The following is a 19,906-nucleotide window of genomic DNA, read 5'->3' on the forward strand; positions in this document are numbered from 1 at the left end:
GACCCATTTTATTACTGAGGTTGGAAGCGGTTTTCTGGAACACAGTTAAGGAAACAGTTATTTGAGAGGTTTCAGAGTAGCAGTCGTGTTAGTCTGTATCCGCAAAAAGAACAGGAGTTCTTGTGGCACCTTAGAGACTAACAAATTTGTTAGAGCATAAGCTTTCGTGGACTACAGCCCACTTCTTCGGATGCAGTCCACGAAAGCTTATGCTCTAATAAATTTGTTAGTCTCTAAGGTGCCACAAGTACTCCTGTTCTTTTTGTAGTTATTTGAGAGTTATACAAGTGCTGGGTGAATCTCACTTCAGGCTTGCTCCAAAGGCCATTGAAATGAATGGAAGGACTCCCATTGATTGTAGGCTCTGTTACTAGAGGCCCGGTTACTCTTCCTATTAAGGTTAACTGACACTTCCCATTATAAGACCCTGTTTTCAGTTGCTTATAACTTTGCCAAACTTTAACTGTTTGGGTTGAATCGTATCATGCTTGGTGTCTGCCTCAGGTTAAACATTTATGGAAAATTTTAACCTAATCGACTCAGTTATTTCTGAGAACAAGGCTAGGGGAAAATAGGCAATTTTGCTCATGTTAAAAAAATTCTGGCGATCTTTTTTTTGAGTTGCTCAACTCCCCCACACTTTGGAGCAGGTTCTTCAAACTTTACAGGGGGATGGTCTTTGTGCCAGGGATATACTTTTTGACATTCCCATGAAAATCTGCCCAAATTTGGTCAAGTTTCTGAGCCACTGAAAAATCACAGTTTTTACACATGCTCAGTGTGATCTTGTGATCTTTATAGCTAAATTGCCCAAAAATTCCATCTGCATTGGGCATATGCCTATCAGCCTGGGACTGAGCAGAACTTTCTCTAAAGTTGCATCTCTGTGCTGCTGCAGGCTGAGCCAGGCAGGGGAACAGAGCATGAAGATGATATCTCCTGTGCTGCCAATGCCCTGTTGGGCTCAGAAAGTATGGCAGAGGAAGCTACTTGATTCAAATGCAAAGGGGACAAGAGCCTGATGCGGGGGTGGGGTGGGGAGTTGAGGGATGATACGGCCACTAACAGGAGACTGTTGGTAAGGAGGAGAGGGAAAATGGGAACTGGGGTGGGGGCAGCACCGTATTATTGCCTAGGCCAACAAGGCCTAGGCCTAGGGCAGCAAATTTGCAGGGGCGGAAGATCCCCTCCACACCCCACCCCCCTGCTCCAGCTCACCTCCACCTCCTCTGCAAGTGCGCCACCGTGTCCTGTTTCTCTCCCTTCCCAGCGCTTGCGCTGCGAAACAGCTGTTTCGCGGGGCAGAGAGGGAGGGGGGAGGAGGGGGAACGCCACACGCTGGGGGAAGAGGCGGGCCGGGGCCGGGGATTTGGGGAAGGGATCCAATAGGGGAAGGGAGGGGGCGGAGTTGGGGGCGGGGACTTTGGGGAGGGGGTTGGAATGGGGGCGGGAAAAGGGCGGAGTTGGGGCGGAGCCAGTGTGGAAATTATTTCCCGGACTAGGGGCGGCAAAATTATTACTGGGAGCTAGGGAGGGGAGATTAGGACTGGCCGGGTAAGGAGGCTGGTCTGGGAATCAGTGGGGTGGGACGAAGGAGATGTTGGGGAGGGAAGACAGATCTAATGAAAGGCCAGGATGTGAGGAAAAAGCTGGGACTGATTGGGTAAAGAGACGGGAACAAGGAGGGGAGGGAGGGAGAAAAGGGAGGGGAGACACTAACATTAGATGAGAAGCCTCTGAACGGAAACTGGAACTAAGAACCAGTGGGGATGAGGGATGTGAGGAGTCTGGGGTTGGGTGACTGGAGACAAGGGGAGGGGAGAGAGATCACATGAGGAGCCGTGAGGGAGGACATATGGAGGGGGCGGGGTAGCTCAGTGGTTTGAGCATTGGTCTGCTAAACCCAGGGTTGTGAGTTTAATCCTTGAGGGGGCCAATTAGGGATGGTGCAAAATCAGTACTTGGTCCTGCTAGTGAAGGCAGGGGGCTGGACTCTATGACTTTTCAAGGTCCCTTCCGGTTCTAGGAGATAAGATATCTCCATTAATTAAATTATTATTATTAAATGGACTGGCTGGGCAAAGAGCCTGGGACAGGCTAGGTGAGAAGAATGGAACTGTGATGAGGAGTCAGGGGAAGAGACAAGACTGATATGGGGAGAGATAGAAGAGGGTCATGGTTGGGGAGATGGCTAGAGGGGATGGTCAGAAGAGTCTGTACTCACTAGAGTTCCATCCCTTCCAGAGCCTGGAAAGGAACCCGAGATCCCTGAGTTTCTCTCTTCCTCTGTTGTCAACAAATATTTGTAAAACCTACTGACAAAGTGGTCCATGCATTTTTACAAACCTAGAAAATTGTGCACAAAAATAAACCACATTAAAAGAATATTATTACAGTTGCAAAATAAGTCATGCACTCAACCTTAATTCCAACATTTCTTAACTTTTATCTGTGCAACCTTAATTTGGCCCTGTTGTGCATATGCCTAATGATACAGTCTTTAATTACAACTATTTTTTACACAGAACTGCTGCCTCATTCTGTGGACAGGATGGATTGTGCTTAAAGGGGTGTAGTAAAAATAAATTTATTAATGTTTATGAAGCACTCAGATACTATTGTAATACGCATCATAGAAGCTCATGAGGGAGTTATTAATTCTGTCTTCAGAGCAGGGTTTGCATAGTGTACAGTCAATAAGGCCTGGGTCCTCATATTGAACAGTGAGTAGAATACAAAATATTGAATATCTGCTTATTCTTTTAACATAGTTTGTAATGTATATCACAAAAAATATCCTGGAAAAAGTCCTATTTATATCTATTTATAGATAAATCTCCTCAATGTAATTATTTATTTAATCCCATTCAGTTACCTTTTCTAATTACCAAATAATGTAATTTTTCTGGTATGTTCTATAGATTTGTTAGAATACCACTGGTTCTTAAACCTTCTATTTTATTCTTGTTCTTTTTTTAAATAGCCTATTTCCTCTTATTGTCCTCTGAAGTGGCCTCATCTCCTGCAACTTTAAGGAGCAGAGTTTTCCTCCCTACTGATAGCAAACACGTTTGCCAGGTATTTGGACTGCACCTTCCTTTCATTATATTCTTGTCATTGTGATTTTCTGGAATAATCAGAACTTTTCTTTGTCCTAGATTGCATTTTACTATTGGATTGGTCAAATGAGGGGAATATTGATGGTGGGACTCCAAACACATTCTAATGGTACTTTTAAAAACATCTGGCAAGAAGCAGGAGGGCTACAAAACCAATGGAGAACAAATGTGATCACAATCAATAGCACTGAAAAATTTGAGGTTTGTAAATTACTACAATGTATATTTATAATGGGGAGATTAGCATATTGTGTGAAGATAAATATAAAAATTATCTTAGATCTGGAAAATAATGTGACTCAAAGAAGGGATAGATACACATTTTAGCTATTCGAGACCAGTATCATTTATTATTGCTTGAGCTCATCTTGTGGTGACGTGGAAGCTAAAAACTGAAACCCACTTAAAATGTGCTCAGATTTTATACAGAACAATCACTCTTATAACATCATAAATTGGAACCTATCCATAACAATTACTTGTTTTGGAGCTGAGACTAGTTATTGTATTCTTTCAGGCCCCAAAGAAGTTAACTGTTTTGATGGACTGGAGCTTTTTTGTATATTTGTTGGCTGTGAATTTCTATAGAGATTTGCTAGGTGATTAAATATTTACAATATTTAGTCTACTTTGAGACTTTGTTACACAATATATTTATGCAGTCATTTCACTAGTTCTCAATTGCTGTAACCTTCTAAAAGTTTGCTCAATTAGTTTCAACATTTTTATACATTAATCTATGCAGACCACTAGCACAGTAAGGGGTAGCATCATAGTTACAAAATGACATCATACATAATGTATTCTCACTGTTCTGCAGAATACTGTTTTAAAAAATATCAGGGTAATTTTACTCCTAGCTTGTTTATTATGAGGAACTGGCTATTATGTTTACCCTTCAGGTAAGGACCATCTGGTTATAAGAGCTCAGTAAGTCTCTGCATTGTAATACTTCTGACCAAATGCCTGATTATGCAATATGCTTAGGGTGACCAGACAGGAAATGTGAAAAATTGGGATGGGGGTGGGGGGTAATAGGAGCCAATATAAGAAAAAGACCCCAAAATCGGGACTGTCCCTATAAAATCGGGACACCTGGTCAACCTAAATATACTGTTACTGTCCACGGCAGTCATAAAATCAAATCATTTCATGAGGTCTTTGCTCTTAGGCTGAAGAACACTCATCACTGTGTGACTTGTAAAAGTGGCTACTGTCACCTACATTTTCAAAGCACTGTGTGCCTCACCAACTTACTAAGGCACAACTCCCCACTGCACATGTGCAGTGCAGCACTGAGTTTTTGGGCTTATCTGACCTTAGTGGATACCCAATGGTGTGCAACTTCATGCCGGAGATCAACATCTAGCCTTACATTCTCTTTTCTATCTCCCGTCCTTCTTTTTTGAGACTTAAAAAAAATAAGGGGAGAAGGGAATTGTTAATAGAATATGGAATCTTTTCCCTGTAATTGTAACCAGTTTACTGGTTAGCAAACATTTTAACCTTCTGATAGCTGTTTGGGGGGTCATTGTGAAATAAGTTGATGGTCACAGTCCAATTCCTAGAGGACAGGTGTGCATCTTATAAAACAGATCATTACTACTGTTGAAATGTTACTGCTTTTAGGACTCTTATCAGAGTGGCCAAGGGTCTGAACAGGCACTGAGACTGAACTGTCAGCACAGCCAGCAGTAGGCATAAGCAGACTAAGAAATTGCTTAGGGCCCCAAGCAACTTAAACCCCTCTCACCCATTTGCTTTTTATTATAAGAACTTGCCTGTGTGTGTGTGTGTGTGCGCACGTGTGTGTGCGTGCATGCGTGCAGGGGGATATTTTTGCTAAGGGTCCCCAATGGGCTAGCTCCAGCACTGAAGTACCCTCTCATCCTTGGAAGTGATCCCTCCGGTCCCAAAGGGAAGCATATTGTCAGAAGCTTGTGTGTAATCTTGCAGTGCAAATGTCTTTCTGAACCTGGCCTGTGGATACTTAGAGGACCTCAGTCTACAGGGCTGTCAAGATGGGATTTTTCAGGAGTACCAAACTCGTGCAAAAATGAAAGGTAGAAAAATAACCATTGTGAACTAGTTAGTCAATAGCCATATTGGCTTATTGCCAACTACAGGGAGTTCTGATGTATTGAGATCTGCAGCTCTTTAAGCTGCCCATCACAGAATGAACTCAGCACATCCTTTGGCTAGCAGAGCTCTTTCTTCAGTGTTTTCCCCCGTAGTTACTCTGTGCTACAAGTCTTACATATTAAATAAGATCCATTTTTTGTGAGGCAGAGCATTGCTCTGAATAAATGTGATTGGGATGGTGGGTACTGTCCCTGTGATTCAGTCCTATATTTGTCATTGCTTCTGTATTTGGTGTGTTAGGCCCCATTCCTGCAGTCTGATTGCACAGAAAGGGATCTGCCTGCCTGGGAAGACAGTTGTCTTCACTGGGATTCAGCATGTGCAGAGGATTCAGCCATACAAACCAGAGCTGCCAATCACAGAAAAAGAGAGAGTGTCATAATCTTAGCCATTGTAATGCCTACATGCTGGTGGCCACTGGCACTAAATGGTTAGCTAGCAATAATAGGTCTGGTAGGAAGGTATTTTGATGCATTCATTATGTTTACGGCAGCAAATGCTATTGCTAAGCTTAACAACGCATTTCCATTATTATGATTTCCTCAGCCTTTTGGGCTGAATGTTTCCAAGCTTGGTCTCGTGGAACAGGTAAATATTTGTTGTTCAAATTTTGAAGGGAATCAGTTCAGTTGTTATTGCGTTAAATGAATTGAGAGGGGGATACAGTTTTTGCCATTGGTGAAGAAGACCTTTATAACATTTTAAAAAAACAAAACAGTAGTGGAAGGTGTGAAGTAAGCATTTAACACCATCGTTTTCCTCGTGGAGTAGGAAACTCAAGCCAAGTTTGAGAGAGAAAAATACAGAATTGGCACTGTTGAAATAGAAAAGTTTAAAATTGGCATTGAACCTACTCCCTCTGAGATCAATTGTATCAAGCCCTTCACTAGTACATTTTCAGTAGTGTTTTTTTTTTCCCTTTCCTCAGTTTTATATTAGGAGATAAAACAAGTTCCTGCATATCCCAAGCCAGTATCGAATACTGGGCAAATAGCAGAAACGTTTTGTGTCAGAACAGTGGCAAGAAGGTAAAGGAAAGGAAATATGCAGGAACTGAACATGTACAGAATTCCACAAACTTAAAAATTTGCCCATGCTGCTATTTATAAACATTGCTGCAATCTTGTTTTTCCATTCATGTGCTTTATAATGCAACAAAGTGTTCAAACATATCAGAGTAATATATCTCAATCTAAAATAATCCATTCACTGGATGAAAACAGTACATCTTTAAAAGATTCATAGGAATTTGGGACATATATGACCCCATGGAAACCTTTGGTTATACCAATCATCAAGGCTGCTATTAAAGTACGGTGATGTACAATAACCATTGGTGATCTGTTGCTATCCTTTTTTGCCTTGCTAGGCTGCAGGGAGGTGATGCTTTTGTAACATCTTGCACTGTGTTAAAAGTATTCTTTAAAAGATTCTGTGAGAGGAAGCTTGCAACCAAACTACTGAGGACGTATACATACCTTAGATAGCTGAACTCTCAGCAAGGTTCTTTTTCTTTCCGCAATAGCTTTCTTTCATATGCATATGTTTAATACCTAGAGCTTCTATTTCCTATGAAATTATGCAGCGTTCACTATATCAGAGTCCACTGAGGTTATCTATTTCCCCAGAGAAGGCATCTGTCATGTCTTTAAAAAATAAGGACCAGATTAACCAATTTCCATCAGGTATTTTGTGCAACTTCAATGACACAAAGCAGCTGTAAACCCAGCTTGGCCAAACAGTTAAAACAGCGTTATGACTGCTTAGCCTTGCTGATGCAAAGCAGTCAGAGCGTACTAGTGGATACGGCCCAAAAGGTGTTGGTCATCAGGTGTCATCAGAGTCAACTACTTTAGAAAGCACTCAATAGGTGCATTTAAGGGTATCCCCTTTTATATGTGTAAGCGTGCACACTGTTTTTATGCCCGATATCATCATCTATTATTATTATTATTAGTCACAAAAATTCTGTGTGTGGGTGTTTAAGGGGGATAGCTGTAGCACAACATTTAAGAATACCCCATATGGTAATTCTGTAGAATATGGTTCTGAAACTGCCTCTGATTTTGCAAAACCAAAACAAGACATTACTGCTCTAATATTACCCAAATCATGCAAGTTCATCCCATCTCTACTCAGATTAGTCAGGGGGGTAAAATCAGGACAGTGGTTTAAATTGTTAAAAAAGTGAGCCTATTGAATAGCCAGTCAAATTCAACCACATACACAATACTAATTGTGAAATGGTCAAACGTTTGTTTTATTATTTTATTTGTACATTTTTAAACTCATATATTTGTTTTATTTTCCAAGTTATGATCCTGTGCTGAATAACATTTTTGGAGGCATAATTAAAACCTTATAATAAATAAAAAGGGAAAAATTGAATATATGATTATAATTACTACATCATAACTCACCCAAGTTTTACTTGATATATTTAAACTTCTTTGTACAATATATGGATACATGAGAGATGGTCATAAATGGTCATCTCACATTTCAAAGTTTGTTTTCACTACAAATCAGAATGAAACATTGCAATTAAAACATATGCTGCCTTTTGATAATGTTGAAACATAATATAGTATAAAATATATACAATATATCAGAATATTTCAATAACATTTGTCAGTTATCAATTATATAGAATATTACAACTATTTCAATATAATTCAAAACAAAATGAAACCATGTTTTGATATTATCAAAATGAAACATATTCACATTACTGAAGTGAGAAAGGTATTCTCCCATAGAACATTTTGTCAAGATAGATGTATTCTTGAGAAATATATAGATTTTGATGAAACTATATGTTCTAACAGAAAATTGTTCCATCTGAATGCTTTTTGGCCAGCTCTAATATAAACTCACAAAATGGCACTGTTTCTGAACAACACTGTTATTTCTGAAGAGGCAGCTGCTCCCTGTTTGGCTAGCTGTGGCTTTTCTGTAGTATTAATAAGGGGAAATGGTCACTAGTTATCCTACTCTCCACAATACTGCAGAGGCTGGGATATACAAGACATGGCTAACTCAATGTAGTTTTGGCAAATTTAGCTGTATATTCAGCTTTGAATGTGTATATATTTAGCTTTGTTGTACACAGGTCATATGGGTACACATGCCATACCGTTGCCTATGTAGTTCAGACGGAGCCTAAAAAACTTAATGTGATTACAGTTTTGTTGTTACAGTAGTTAACGTTGTTTCCCTGGAGCAAGGCAAGGAATAAATATAATGATCATGTCCATGGTTCCGCAGTGAAATCCTATGTGGTATTACCCCAAAATGTTTTGGAATATAGGTAGCACGCACTAGTTGAGAATATAATAACCTATGGCATAAATAAATTTCAAAATATGGGTTTGCATGCCTAATGTCTTTACTATTAAGTTGCACAAGCAGTCCATAAAATTGTCCCTGAACTTAAAACTAATATTGGAAGTTTTGCTGATTTAGTATTATCAACTTGACACTTAATAGTAAGACTAGATTGTGCTTTTAGATATTGTCCTCTGTAAGGGCAGGGTGTAGCATCACCACACCAAGGAGCCCAGGGAACTTTGATTCAGTGTTGGAATTACTTCCTTATCCCCACTCCCACCTTGTTCCCAGGAGAAAAAATAATCTGCTGCTGCCTCTTGTCCATAGCAAATTACTTCTCTTCCTACACCATAATCTCAGTTCAGCTGCAGTGGCCCCCTCATGGTGGGGAGGCAGCAAAGCCTAGCTTCTACCCATTTCTTACCTCTCTCCAGTCACTACTTGCTGACCTCTCTGGTGAAGGAATACTGAATATGCAGCCCTATTCTCCCCACTTGGCCTGAGGAGGGAAGGCTGTACAGGGGAAGTGTGCTTGTGTGGTTTTATTCTCCTTATGTTCCTGTGTGGCCATTTAGGTGGGGTTACAGTCTAGCCCTAAATCACTAACAGAAATGCAAGACATCTGTGCATAGCTCTAATGATACAGTATAATTGATAGGAGAATATCTCCTTTGAGGCGTTAGTGATTGACCGCTGATCATTTTTTTTCCCTAAGATGCAGTCTTGGACCTTCCATTGATAAAAGTTTACAGGCTGGAATGGCATTAGCTGTCCTGCCTCTGCTCCAGATCTCTGCCTGGTAAACTCCGAAAATGAAAAAAAGCACACTTGCTATCCCCAGTCCCTGGTGGAAGGCGGGACTTGATAATCCAATAATTTTTTTTCTATCTCTTAACCACTATGATCCTAATTGACTTAGTTCCTCTGAAAGGAATACATTCTATTGTGGTCTGCCTGGGCCTTTTGGTTAAAGTCAACTTAGCTTTTGACCTGAAAGTGTGATTAGGGTGTATATCCATGGTGACAAAAAAAACACACTAGTGATCAAAAGCCAGGCCGTTAATCTACTGAGATAATTTTTTTTTGCATGACCTGGACTTCTTTATTTCCAGTAGAAACTCTACAGTATATATTCTTGTGTGATTAGACTGCTAGTTCACGTAATATAACAACTTCAGGGAGTTTGCAGCATACAGGTATACTTTTTTCCTTTTTATGTATGAGAGACAACATGAATGGGCATTTCCTCCTAACTTGCTGCTAAACATCATGCAGGTTGTCATTCAAGGGACACTTGAGGCTCGGGGACCAGATGACACCATTGCTATTGATGATATTTCTTTCAGTGGAGGATGTTTTCCAGCATTTGGTAAGAATCCTTTCTTTAACCACACAAATAATTCTTTCCCCCTTAAGCCAAAAGAGAAAACGCAAAGAGGCCCTTTTGTACTCAAAAGATTTCTCAACTACTTAATTATTTTCATGTGGCTTATATTTTATTCCTCTAAACTATCTGCTATCAGATTTCATAAACACAACCACAAAGAAGGACAATAAATACTTTAACAAATCTGGTACAGTAACGCCTCACTTAACGTTGGAGTTATGTTCCTGAAAAATGCAACTTTAAGTGAAACTATGTGAAGCAAATCCAATTTCCCCATAAGAATGAATGTAAATGGAGGGGGGAGAGGTTAGGTTCCAGGGAAATTTTTTTTTGCCATACCATACAGTACAGTACTGTAGTTGGGAGGTGCCCCCGCCTTACCCCACACAGGCACAGCCCACTGGCACTGGAGACAATGAGGCAGGCAAGGAGGCTGAAAAGTGCTGTGGGCTAGGAGAAGCACATTGTGCAGCAGCAGCGGCAGCTTCCCCTACTATGCAAGCACCTAGGGCGGGGGGCTCAACCCTCGGCCCACCCATGCCACCCCTTCCTCCAAACCCCCACCCTTAACCCGCCTCTTCTTCCCCTCCCCACCCCCTTTACTCCACACGCAGCACCCTCATTCCTCCCTCTCCCTCCCCTGCCTGCTGCCCGCGGCAATCAGCTGGCTTGCAGCGTTCTGGAGGCAGGAGGGAGGGAGGAAGAGCGAGGACATGGCTCACAGGCTCCTCCTCCCTCCCCTGCCTCCTGAACACCGCAAGCCAGCTGATTGCCACAGACAGGAGGCAGGGGAGAGAGGGGGGAGGTGCACCGCATCCTCGCTCCTCCCCCCACCCTCCTGCCCATGGCAATCAGCTGGCTTGCGACGTTCAGGAGGCAGGAGGGAGGAGCGAGGACTCGGCGCACAGGCTCCCCCCTCCCTCCCCTGCCTCCTGCCTGCGGCAATCAGCTGGTTTGAGACTTTCGGGAGACGGGAGGGAGGGGGACCCTGCGCGCTGAGTCCTTGCTCCTTCTCCCTCCCTCCTGAATGCCACAAGCCAGCTGATTGCTGCGGGCAGGAGGCAGGGGAGGGAGGGGGGAGCGGGCAGGAGGCGCTGTGGGGGTGCGTAGGAGAGCTGATAGGGGGACTGCCAGCTGTGGACAAAGCACGCAGCCAAACGATGTTATAGCGAAGCATTGCACAACTTTAAATGGAGCATGTTCTGTAACTGAGCAGGGACATAAGATCGAAACAACGTTAAGCGAGAGGATGTTAAGTGGGGAGTTACTGTATATTATAAATGCCTTAGGAGCTTTCTGAAGAAATACCACCACAAACTCATCAATGGGCAGGAAAGATCTACCATTCTTTGCCTGAGAATTCATTATTTTCAGCCAGCTGAGGGAAAGCTGAGGAGCTGACCTTTAAAAAACCCTCAAACAAGCAACCTTTTTAGGTTTTAAGGCCCTGATTCTCATCTCCATTGTGGATACTTTGTGCTACTCTGCTGCCTCTAAGCAGCTATTAAGTCAGTGTAGCCAGCCCTGGAGGAGATCATCCAAGCATAGTGGCATTCTCTGGTGGTGTAGAACCAGTGGAATGTTTCCTATGCCAGTCCCCTTTCCGTGGCCAGTACACAGGGTTTGTCCAAGAGAAAAGGGACATGACTGGGGCTTGTCTGCACTTCCAGAGGTCCCTGACTATAACAACAACCTTTTGGGGCCACTGGCTGGTCTGAATTACAGCAGGAGATTGTACTGGCACACTGGTGATCCAAAATTGCAGGAGTGCAAAGGTGACTTAAAACCAACTTTTTCGGTTTTAAGCAGCTTTCAGCACAACTCTTCCCACTCCTGAGTTGTGCTGAAAGCTGCTTGGCCTCATCTGAGAATCTGAGGCTCTTTGAGTTTACTTTACCATGTTCTGTGTTTGCGATATATTTAGCTTTTGCAAACAGTTTTGTGCACTGGAGTCCAAAATAGGAGACTCCCCTGAGAAGGCAATGAGAACAGACATCTAAAGTAGATATCCAATCTGATTCATATTTTAGAATGCTGAACATCTGTAGATGATGTTACCTTAATCTTGAGAGTCAAACACAAATCTTTGGGACCCTGATGATTCAGGGCTAGATTAATATTTATTTCAAAGGACACATCTCTATTTAAATAGGAAAATTACATTTCAGGTAAAGAAACTTCCATGCCTCAGATGTCCTGCATTTGGGAAAGGTAGAAGCAAAGTGGGATGCCAGGTGTACTTATTTACATGCCATTACCCACTTGTAACTGTTACCCAGCAGGGCTGCATAGGAGTGCTGGGAACCAAATTACAGGCTTTGGACCTATTTGCCATATGAACTGCGACTATTCTGCAGTGTACTTTTTAGAAAACCAAATCTGAAACAGGGAGTCCGTGAAACTCTCTATGCAGAAATGTGATTTTTCTCTCTGTCTCTTCCTTGGAGAATTACTGCAGCTGAGATGGGATAATGGGACAGATGTAGAGAAAAAAATGATAATTTGTCATTGTGGCCAATGAGCCAGTATGTCCTTTCTTCACTAACTGATTTCTCAAATAGCATGTGTATCTCTCTCTCTCTCTATATATATATATAAATCTACTGGCTTTATTTGTAAGAAGGGCTCTTTTAAAGCAACCCCCCCCCTCACGTGAATCATAGACGATCAAGGTTGGAAGGGACCTCAGGAGATCATCTAGTCCAATCCCCTGCTCAAAGCAGGACCAATCCCCAACTAAATCATCCCAGCCAGGGCTTTGTCAAGCCTGACCTTAAAAATCAATATATATCTTTAAATATAAGTGTTAAACTTATCTTACGTATATACAAAACATGACGTATCAACTGACCTCTTGCAGCAGTACAAAGCACATCAAATATGCTCAACCTGGAGACATTTCTTGTCACATCCAAATTTAGAGGCACACGATAGGTGAGAAGTCAACTTCCTGAGATGACATCTCAGGTGCCAAAAAGCAAAGAGTCAGAAGAGTTTTAATTCCAGCTTCAGGAAAGAGATTTTGCTGCAGAACGTTTCAAATGGAAGATCAGATTAATGACCAGCTGAATGTAAACTCCTTATTGTGCTGGTCTTTGGGAAATGGCTGCATAAGAGGGAGACTAGTTTTGATTTCATGAAATTTGTGGTGAAACTTGCATTTCTCCAGAAACCCTACCTGTCACAATACCCTAGGTACCAGCCATTCTGCACATGGAGCTACATTTGTGTTCACTGATATAGAACTAAGCTTTTGGGATAATAAATAAATTAGCTTATTTAGGGTGTGTTCATTTTAAAAAAAATATTTTTGGGCCCAAACTCTGCCTGTCCACTGAAAACAGACATGGTTTCCCCCCCCCCAAAAAAACAGGGCACATAAACATGATACAAATAATTAATAAATATATATCCATGTTATGGCTCTGAATGGGCTGAAAAAGAGTCTCTCTCTCTGTCTCTCTCTCTCTCACACACACACCTACCTCTCCTGCTTCTGTCCTCAACTCCTTTGCTCTCTTATTGTGCCACTCCTCCTTCCTCTAATGTACAAGGAACTGCCTTCTGCTACCGCCTTGTCTACTCAGCACTCCCCCAGCAATCCTCTCCACAACTCTCCTCTACCTCCCACTGATTTCCACTTGTATGTAGCCGCCTCCTCCTGAAGTTAAAAAGATCCAGGAATTAAGAGGAATGGAGAGTTTTATCCAACTTCATAGCAAAAATATTTTCTATTCAGACCAAGACATTAGTAGAAAAATGTATTAGACCAGATATACTTAAATATAAACATCTCAAAACCCAGTTAAAATCTTCATTCTTTTATTAGAACTGGATAATCCAAAGTATTTCTAAACTCTGATTTATTTAAGTAGGGTTAAATCCTATAGTTCTCTTGTTAAAAAAAAAAAAAAAATTCCCACTGATGTCATCATTAAGCAATGATTGCTGAAATGTCAAACTGTACCTCACTATTCTGAGGCTTGTACATGTCTGTCATTCAGCAAAATTGTAGAAGTAATATATTACATGAAAGTCAACTTTGGTTGACTTGATATCAAGAGGGCAACTACTCTACATTTAAAATACTTAGAAGGTTGTACTTTACAGTTAAATTATATACTGTCATTTCAGCTTTTCTATGTGTAATAAAAATGGAAAATTAGGCCCTAATCAGTTCATGGTAGTAAAGTTAAGCACGAGCATAAGCAAGCCCTTTAAGAGATAAAGCAAGATATTTGACTAAATTTGATGCTTAATTTCATAGCTCAAAAAAGCCCCAGATTTACAGCTATTATATAAACACATGTAAACTGCACAGAATTAATTTTAAATGTTAAATAGTAAATGCTATAGAGTTGTTTTTAAAAGTCTCTTATAATAGCATGTCTAGTGGAGCTTGCATTTCAAAGGTTTTCTATATACATCCAAGTGTCTATGCTCCTATTACAGAAAAAAAAGATAGATACTGACATGCATTTTCAAGCATCTGCAATCTAATCTAGCCACAAGAAAAGGAAACAGTGGACTTCTGAAAATGAATGTTCCCAAAGAGGGAGAGGAAGGGACTGTTTTTTGTTTTGACAAAGTTGCATGTTTTTAAGTTTGCTAAATTCCTGCAAAGCTGGGGCAATTTTATGAAATATTTAATTTTTACCAAAAGATTTTAGATTATTTTTTTTCTCTGTCTGTGCAAATAAGTCACAGTTGAGAGTTTTGAGAGAACTTTAGGACATTGTGGTAATGTCTCCCAAAACTACAGGACAGGCCCAATTATTCTACAAAGTGGAATTACTCACATAAAGAGGTACTACCAAATGTAAGGGTTGTACAAGTGAACTTCTGCATTTTAGATATACAGGGCTGGAGTCAGAAGACTCCAGGCTCTAATTCAGCCTCTGCAACAGAATGCCTTTAATAATTAGAGTTGGGTGGAAAATGAATTTCCCCTCTGGCAAGAATTAAAATTTTGAAAGGTTTTCCTGTCCCAACAAAAAGTCTAAATCTTCAAAAAATGTTGAAAACCAAAAAAAAAAAAAAAAAAAAAAAATCAGAAAAAAATGTAGATCAGGTCAATCAAAACATTGTATTTTCTAATTTTCATGTTCTAATTTTTTACGTTTATTATAAAATAATGTAATTCTTCACTCTGGAAGAATTATCCATCATTAGGCAGTGATTTTCTGAAGTGATATCACTAAAGATGGCAGCCTAGAATACCAGATAAACCTACTGGTAGGCTGGTTACTTGTGAGGTTACCAGAAGCAGAAGGGCTGTCAAGTAGTTTAATGAACATTAATTTCTAAAGGGAAATAATCTTATAAATAATGACTTCAGAGGTAACTGAATGATTGCTTTTCCATTTAGAGCAGCACGTTTGCAGTTTCGAGCTTGACATGTGTCACTGGAATTCAGATTCATCATTTGAACATGTTTCCTGGGTGCGCACAAAAGCAGGAAATAATCTTGCCTCAAAATCAGCCCCCCTGAAAGATCAAAGCAACGATACTGGAGGTAAGAATATAAAATAAATACATGGTTATTAGCTGCTATTAGACTGTGGTAATTTTTAGGAAAAGTCAGAGGGAAACATTGTGGAAATAGAATTAAAAGTCATCACATGCTTTATTTTATACTTAAACTAGCCTTTATTTTGGAATATTCAGTATGAATAACAAGATCTATGAATATAGTATGAGAACATCAAAAGCTTTAATCTAAGTTTCCAAACGAGCTGATCTTTGATAAATCAAACCTTACCCTAATATTTTTTGTCCCACCTTTGGGCGGGGATTACATCGTGATTCCATAGCAAATTAAATGCTTCCAAGTCCATTGTCTGTTCCTTTTTGTCAGGTGCTGCTCTATATTAGCCTCCCATGCATTCCAAGGTTTCACTTTACACCTTTAATTGGACCACCTAAGGACAAAACAAATCTGTATAATTAATACTTAATTATAAATGCGAGCCTCTCTCCAAGTGGTAGTAGCTTTCTGGAGGCATGTGAAGGGGACCACTCACTGCCAGTGCCACCCAGTAGTCAGGCCAGAGTGGGCAGTTTGTCTTCCTCCTGGACATTCCCCTTTCCCTCTATAGCTCTGCTTTGTGTGGTCTGTCCTTTTAGTGACTCAGCCCTCTGACTGGGTCACTCATTCAAGTCCACCCCTTCTGGGGTACACATAGGGTTACCAGATAGCAATTGTGAAAAAATGGGATGGGGGTAACTGGGTAATAGGCGCCTATATAAGAAAAAGTCCCAAAAACGGGACTGTCCCTTTAAAAATGGGACATCTGGTCACCCTAGGTACACATAAAGAGTCCAATAATGTGGAAGTCTTCACGAGTCAGCCAAGACTTCGGGCTTCTTGGGGTCAGGATCATTGTACCAACTAGGTTCCCCACTGTCATTGTCCCCTCTTTAAAGGTTGGTAAATGAGCCCAGGCCCAACCTCTCCACTCGGTCCAATGGTAGACAGCTAAGTCCTACACCAGGGGTCCCCAATGTGGTGCCCTCCGAGGTATCTAAGTGCACCCGCATACTGGCCGGCGGACAAGCATCCGCTGATTTTCGGCGGCGACACCTCTGGATGACGCTGCTTGTCGGCAGCATTTCGGTGGTGACGCCTATTGACGTTGCCACTTGTCGGCAGCATTTCGGCGGATGCTCGTGCGCTGCCACGGTCCTCTGTGGCTCATCATCTGGCGCCCACCAGACAAAAAAGGTTGGGGACCACTGTCCTACACCTTGGGGTGCTATGCAGCTGCCTCTGGATCAACCCCTGTCATAACTAAAAGGGAAGGGTAACAGCCCTCCTGTGTACAATACTATAAATATGAGAGACTTGTTCAGAAAGATTTGGAGAGCATGGATTGATGTCTGGTCCCTCTTAGTCCCAAAAGCGAACAACCCCCAAAACAAAGAGCACAATCAAAAGCTTTCCCTCCACCAAGATTTGAAAGTATCTTGTCCCCTTATTGGTCCTTTGGGTCAGTTGTCAGCCAGGTTACCTGAGCTTCCTAACCCTTTACAGATAAAAGGATTTTGGTGTCTCTGGCCAGGAGGGATTATTGTATTGTACCCAGGACGGCTGTTACCCTTCCCACCCCCCCAACCCCACCCCCATTCCCACAGGGTAAAGTAAAGAACTGAACACAAAAATAAATTTCTGACCTTCAAAAGTCATCCTCCTTTGAGGCTTGTTCAGATCAGCATCACCAAGCCTGAAGCAGCAAAAGCTTCTGTGGTGTTCCCAGCTCCCAGGAACTCAGAGTGTAGGTCAGCCACTTCCCCGCCTCCCTGCCACTGTGCTATTCTGTTTCCCATTTTTAAATGCCAGCTTGTGCAAGCTTTCCTGGTGCAGTGGGACAAGGATGCTTGGGCCCAGAGCAACTCCTTATCCTCTTTTTCTCCAGTGCGGGTTTGTATACCCCATCACAAGGTGTTACAACCTGAGTACATTTGCCTAACCACCCCCCCCCTACACACACAACTGTTCTTAGTACCTGGAGGGCTATAGTTCACCTTCCGCACGGACTTGCATGAAATCCATGGCCCACAATGATATATAAACTTAATTCAATAAAGTTTATCCTGGATATTGCAGGAAATTGCCCTATCTGTCACAATTTCCACAACTGTCAGAAGCTGGGAATGGGCTACAGGGGATGGATCACTTGATGATTACCTGTTCTACTCATTCCCTCTGGGGCATCTGGCATTGGCCACTGTTGGAAGACAGGATACTGGACGAAATGGACCTTTGGTCTGATCCTGTATGGCTCTGCTTATGTTCTTAATAAAAATGCAGCTCTAGTTATTATAGTCCTTGCATTCAAAGCTGCTACATTTGTTAATATATTTTGGTAAGGACTTTTGAAAAGTATAAGAAACATCAAAAATGTCATGGAAAGGACCTCCAGGCCCATTTCGTTCTTGTCTTTTCTGTTAGGACTATAGCCAATGTTTCTATGTAGCACTAGTTGCAATGGTAACTTTTTAAGTCTATAGCATATTGATTGCTGTTTGAACTTTGCTGAGCCCAGAGATGCAAAATACTTCTTGCAAAATGTCATAGTAATTGACATAGATGCTTTAAAAAAATAACAGCTGGTTGGAAGTTTTCAACTCTGTGTCCCAAAGTACTTTATAACAATGAATAAGATGTTGATAGCACAGTATTTCCCCTGTAGGCAAACGTGGTTGCTATATGCACTTATTAATAGTACATATTTCTGGATATTAAAATGTGTTGTAGGGCAGAGGGAATGCTGCCTAGGAAACCAAGGTGATTCCTCCATTCTTTTGAATTATCCTGGGACCTTTAACTTCCACTTGGACAGTTAGCAAAGAAGGGACTTCAATTGAACACCTCACATGAAGGGTATTGCCTCAGTCAGTGACACACACTAACTTATTAGTGGAGTATTATGTCAGTAATGGCTATGAGCCTTCATGTGTGCCAATACGGGCAATCATTTTTCTTTAGATGCTAAACACCCTAACTGCCCTTTTTATCTGCTGGAAAGGCTATTGGGTATGTGACTGGCTCAAATTTAATTCCTTAATTAATCTGTATTGGAAATGAACAGGTTTTTAAATGCCTGTCATTCAGGTATGTGGGTATCATTAATTGGGTAAATAGACACAACTAATTGAGTGGGCTGATTATATTCTTCATAAACAATGGGTTGGGGCTGCTCTAAGAACTTTATATTATAAAGGAGAAACAACACATAAAAACATGAGAGAAAAGGTACAGCAATACACAGAAATGAATTCTTCATAAATGTTGGAAGGCATCCAAGAATTCGGAACTAGGTCATCTCATCTCTGCTTGATGCACACTTTTTCAGCATTTCTTTTCTTGCTAATTATTCAAGTTATAAGGAGAGAGCAGAGGTCATCTTAATGACTAAAATGCTAAAAACCAGAGCTACAGTGTAATGAAACCTCAAAAATGTATTGTAGGAAGGTTCAAACTTGCAAATAGAGCTTGACTAAGCTTTAGCTTGTGATTTTGCTCAAAGCTTCCACTACCATAAATAGGAAGGAGTAAGAAACTAAATTAGGGAGTCCAGGTCTAGATAATTATATTTATAAAGAAAGAATTGCCTATAGGATTTGAGTAATCCTCTTTTCCTGGTATTCTTAAATTTAATAAAATATTTTCTGACCTTGGCTGACTTTTTATTTTTTTGTGTGTGTTGCTTCTTTCCCCCACTTGTTCTGTTACTTTATTTCTCCTAGTTTTTCTAAAGTTAGAAGTTCTTTCAGAGTTCTTTTTTCTCCCCTTTAACCTTATAGTTTCTGTCCTTACTGTATTTTTATCCATTACCAGATTTTTTTTCTTTTTCAGTCTCTAAGCCTACACCATGCTGCATGTGGCTCTCGTAGTTATTTCTTCCTAAAAAAAATCAAAACAGATTCTATACCTTGGTTTAAAATAAACAAATAAAAAACCTCACAGATAACTACTGATGCAAATCCAATCAGGTGTATGTCGTGAAAATGGCCCAAATCATTAAAATGTATGTTATTTTCCCCAGATTTTTTCTTAAATTATTTCAGCAGTGGGAGGAGAGTTTTCAGCAGACAGAATTTCCAAAGCTACTTCTTGCCACTTCCTCATAATCTTGTAGTTCACGGCCTTTTTCAATTTAGTTGAGAAGGGCATTTATTTGAACTCCTTTCAGGGTCTATTATCTCCTTTTTGCTATGAATGCAATGGCCTTATATTGTACATCTGTCCCCTTTCAGTAAAGTTTTAAAATTTGTTTTAACACACTTTTGTCTAATTTCCTAACAAAGCTTTGTTAGTCTAGTGGTAGGAACACTCAAATCTGTCTAGTCCTATCCAGAAAGTGTTTCCATTGGTACTTGTTTATCATGTACCCATGCAACCAAATCAAGACTCTAAAATAAGAAC

The 19,906-nt window shown here is 40.8% G+C and overlaps 1 protein-coding gene across 1 annotated transcript in view; it reads left to right on the forward strand.

The window, feature by feature from the left end:
- MALRD1 (MAM and LDL receptor class A domain containing 1) overlaps positions 1 to 19,906 on the forward strand; it is a 435,909-nt gene that overhangs the window by 10,358 nt on the left and 405,645 nt on the right. Inside the window, exons 3-6 of the mRNA XM_054017027.1 lie at positions 2,984 to 3,078; positions 3,159 to 3,320; positions 9,867 to 9,960; positions 15,347 to 15,493. Of these exons, the coding sequence (XP_053873002.1) occupies positions 2,984 to 3,078; positions 3,159 to 3,320; positions 9,867 to 9,960; positions 15,347 to 15,493 (498 nt within the window). The remainder of the gene's footprint in view (positions 1 to 2,983; positions 3,079 to 3,158; positions 3,321 to 9,866; positions 9,961 to 15,346; positions 15,494 to 19,906) is intronic.

The sequence above is a fragment of the Malaclemys terrapin genome, chromosome 2, assembly GCF_027887155.1.
Source record: "Malaclemys terrapin pileata isolate rMalTer1 chromosome 2, rMalTer1.hap1, whole genome shotgun sequence".
NCBI lineage: Eukaryota > Metazoa > Chordata > Testudines > Emydidae > Malaclemys > Malaclemys terrapin.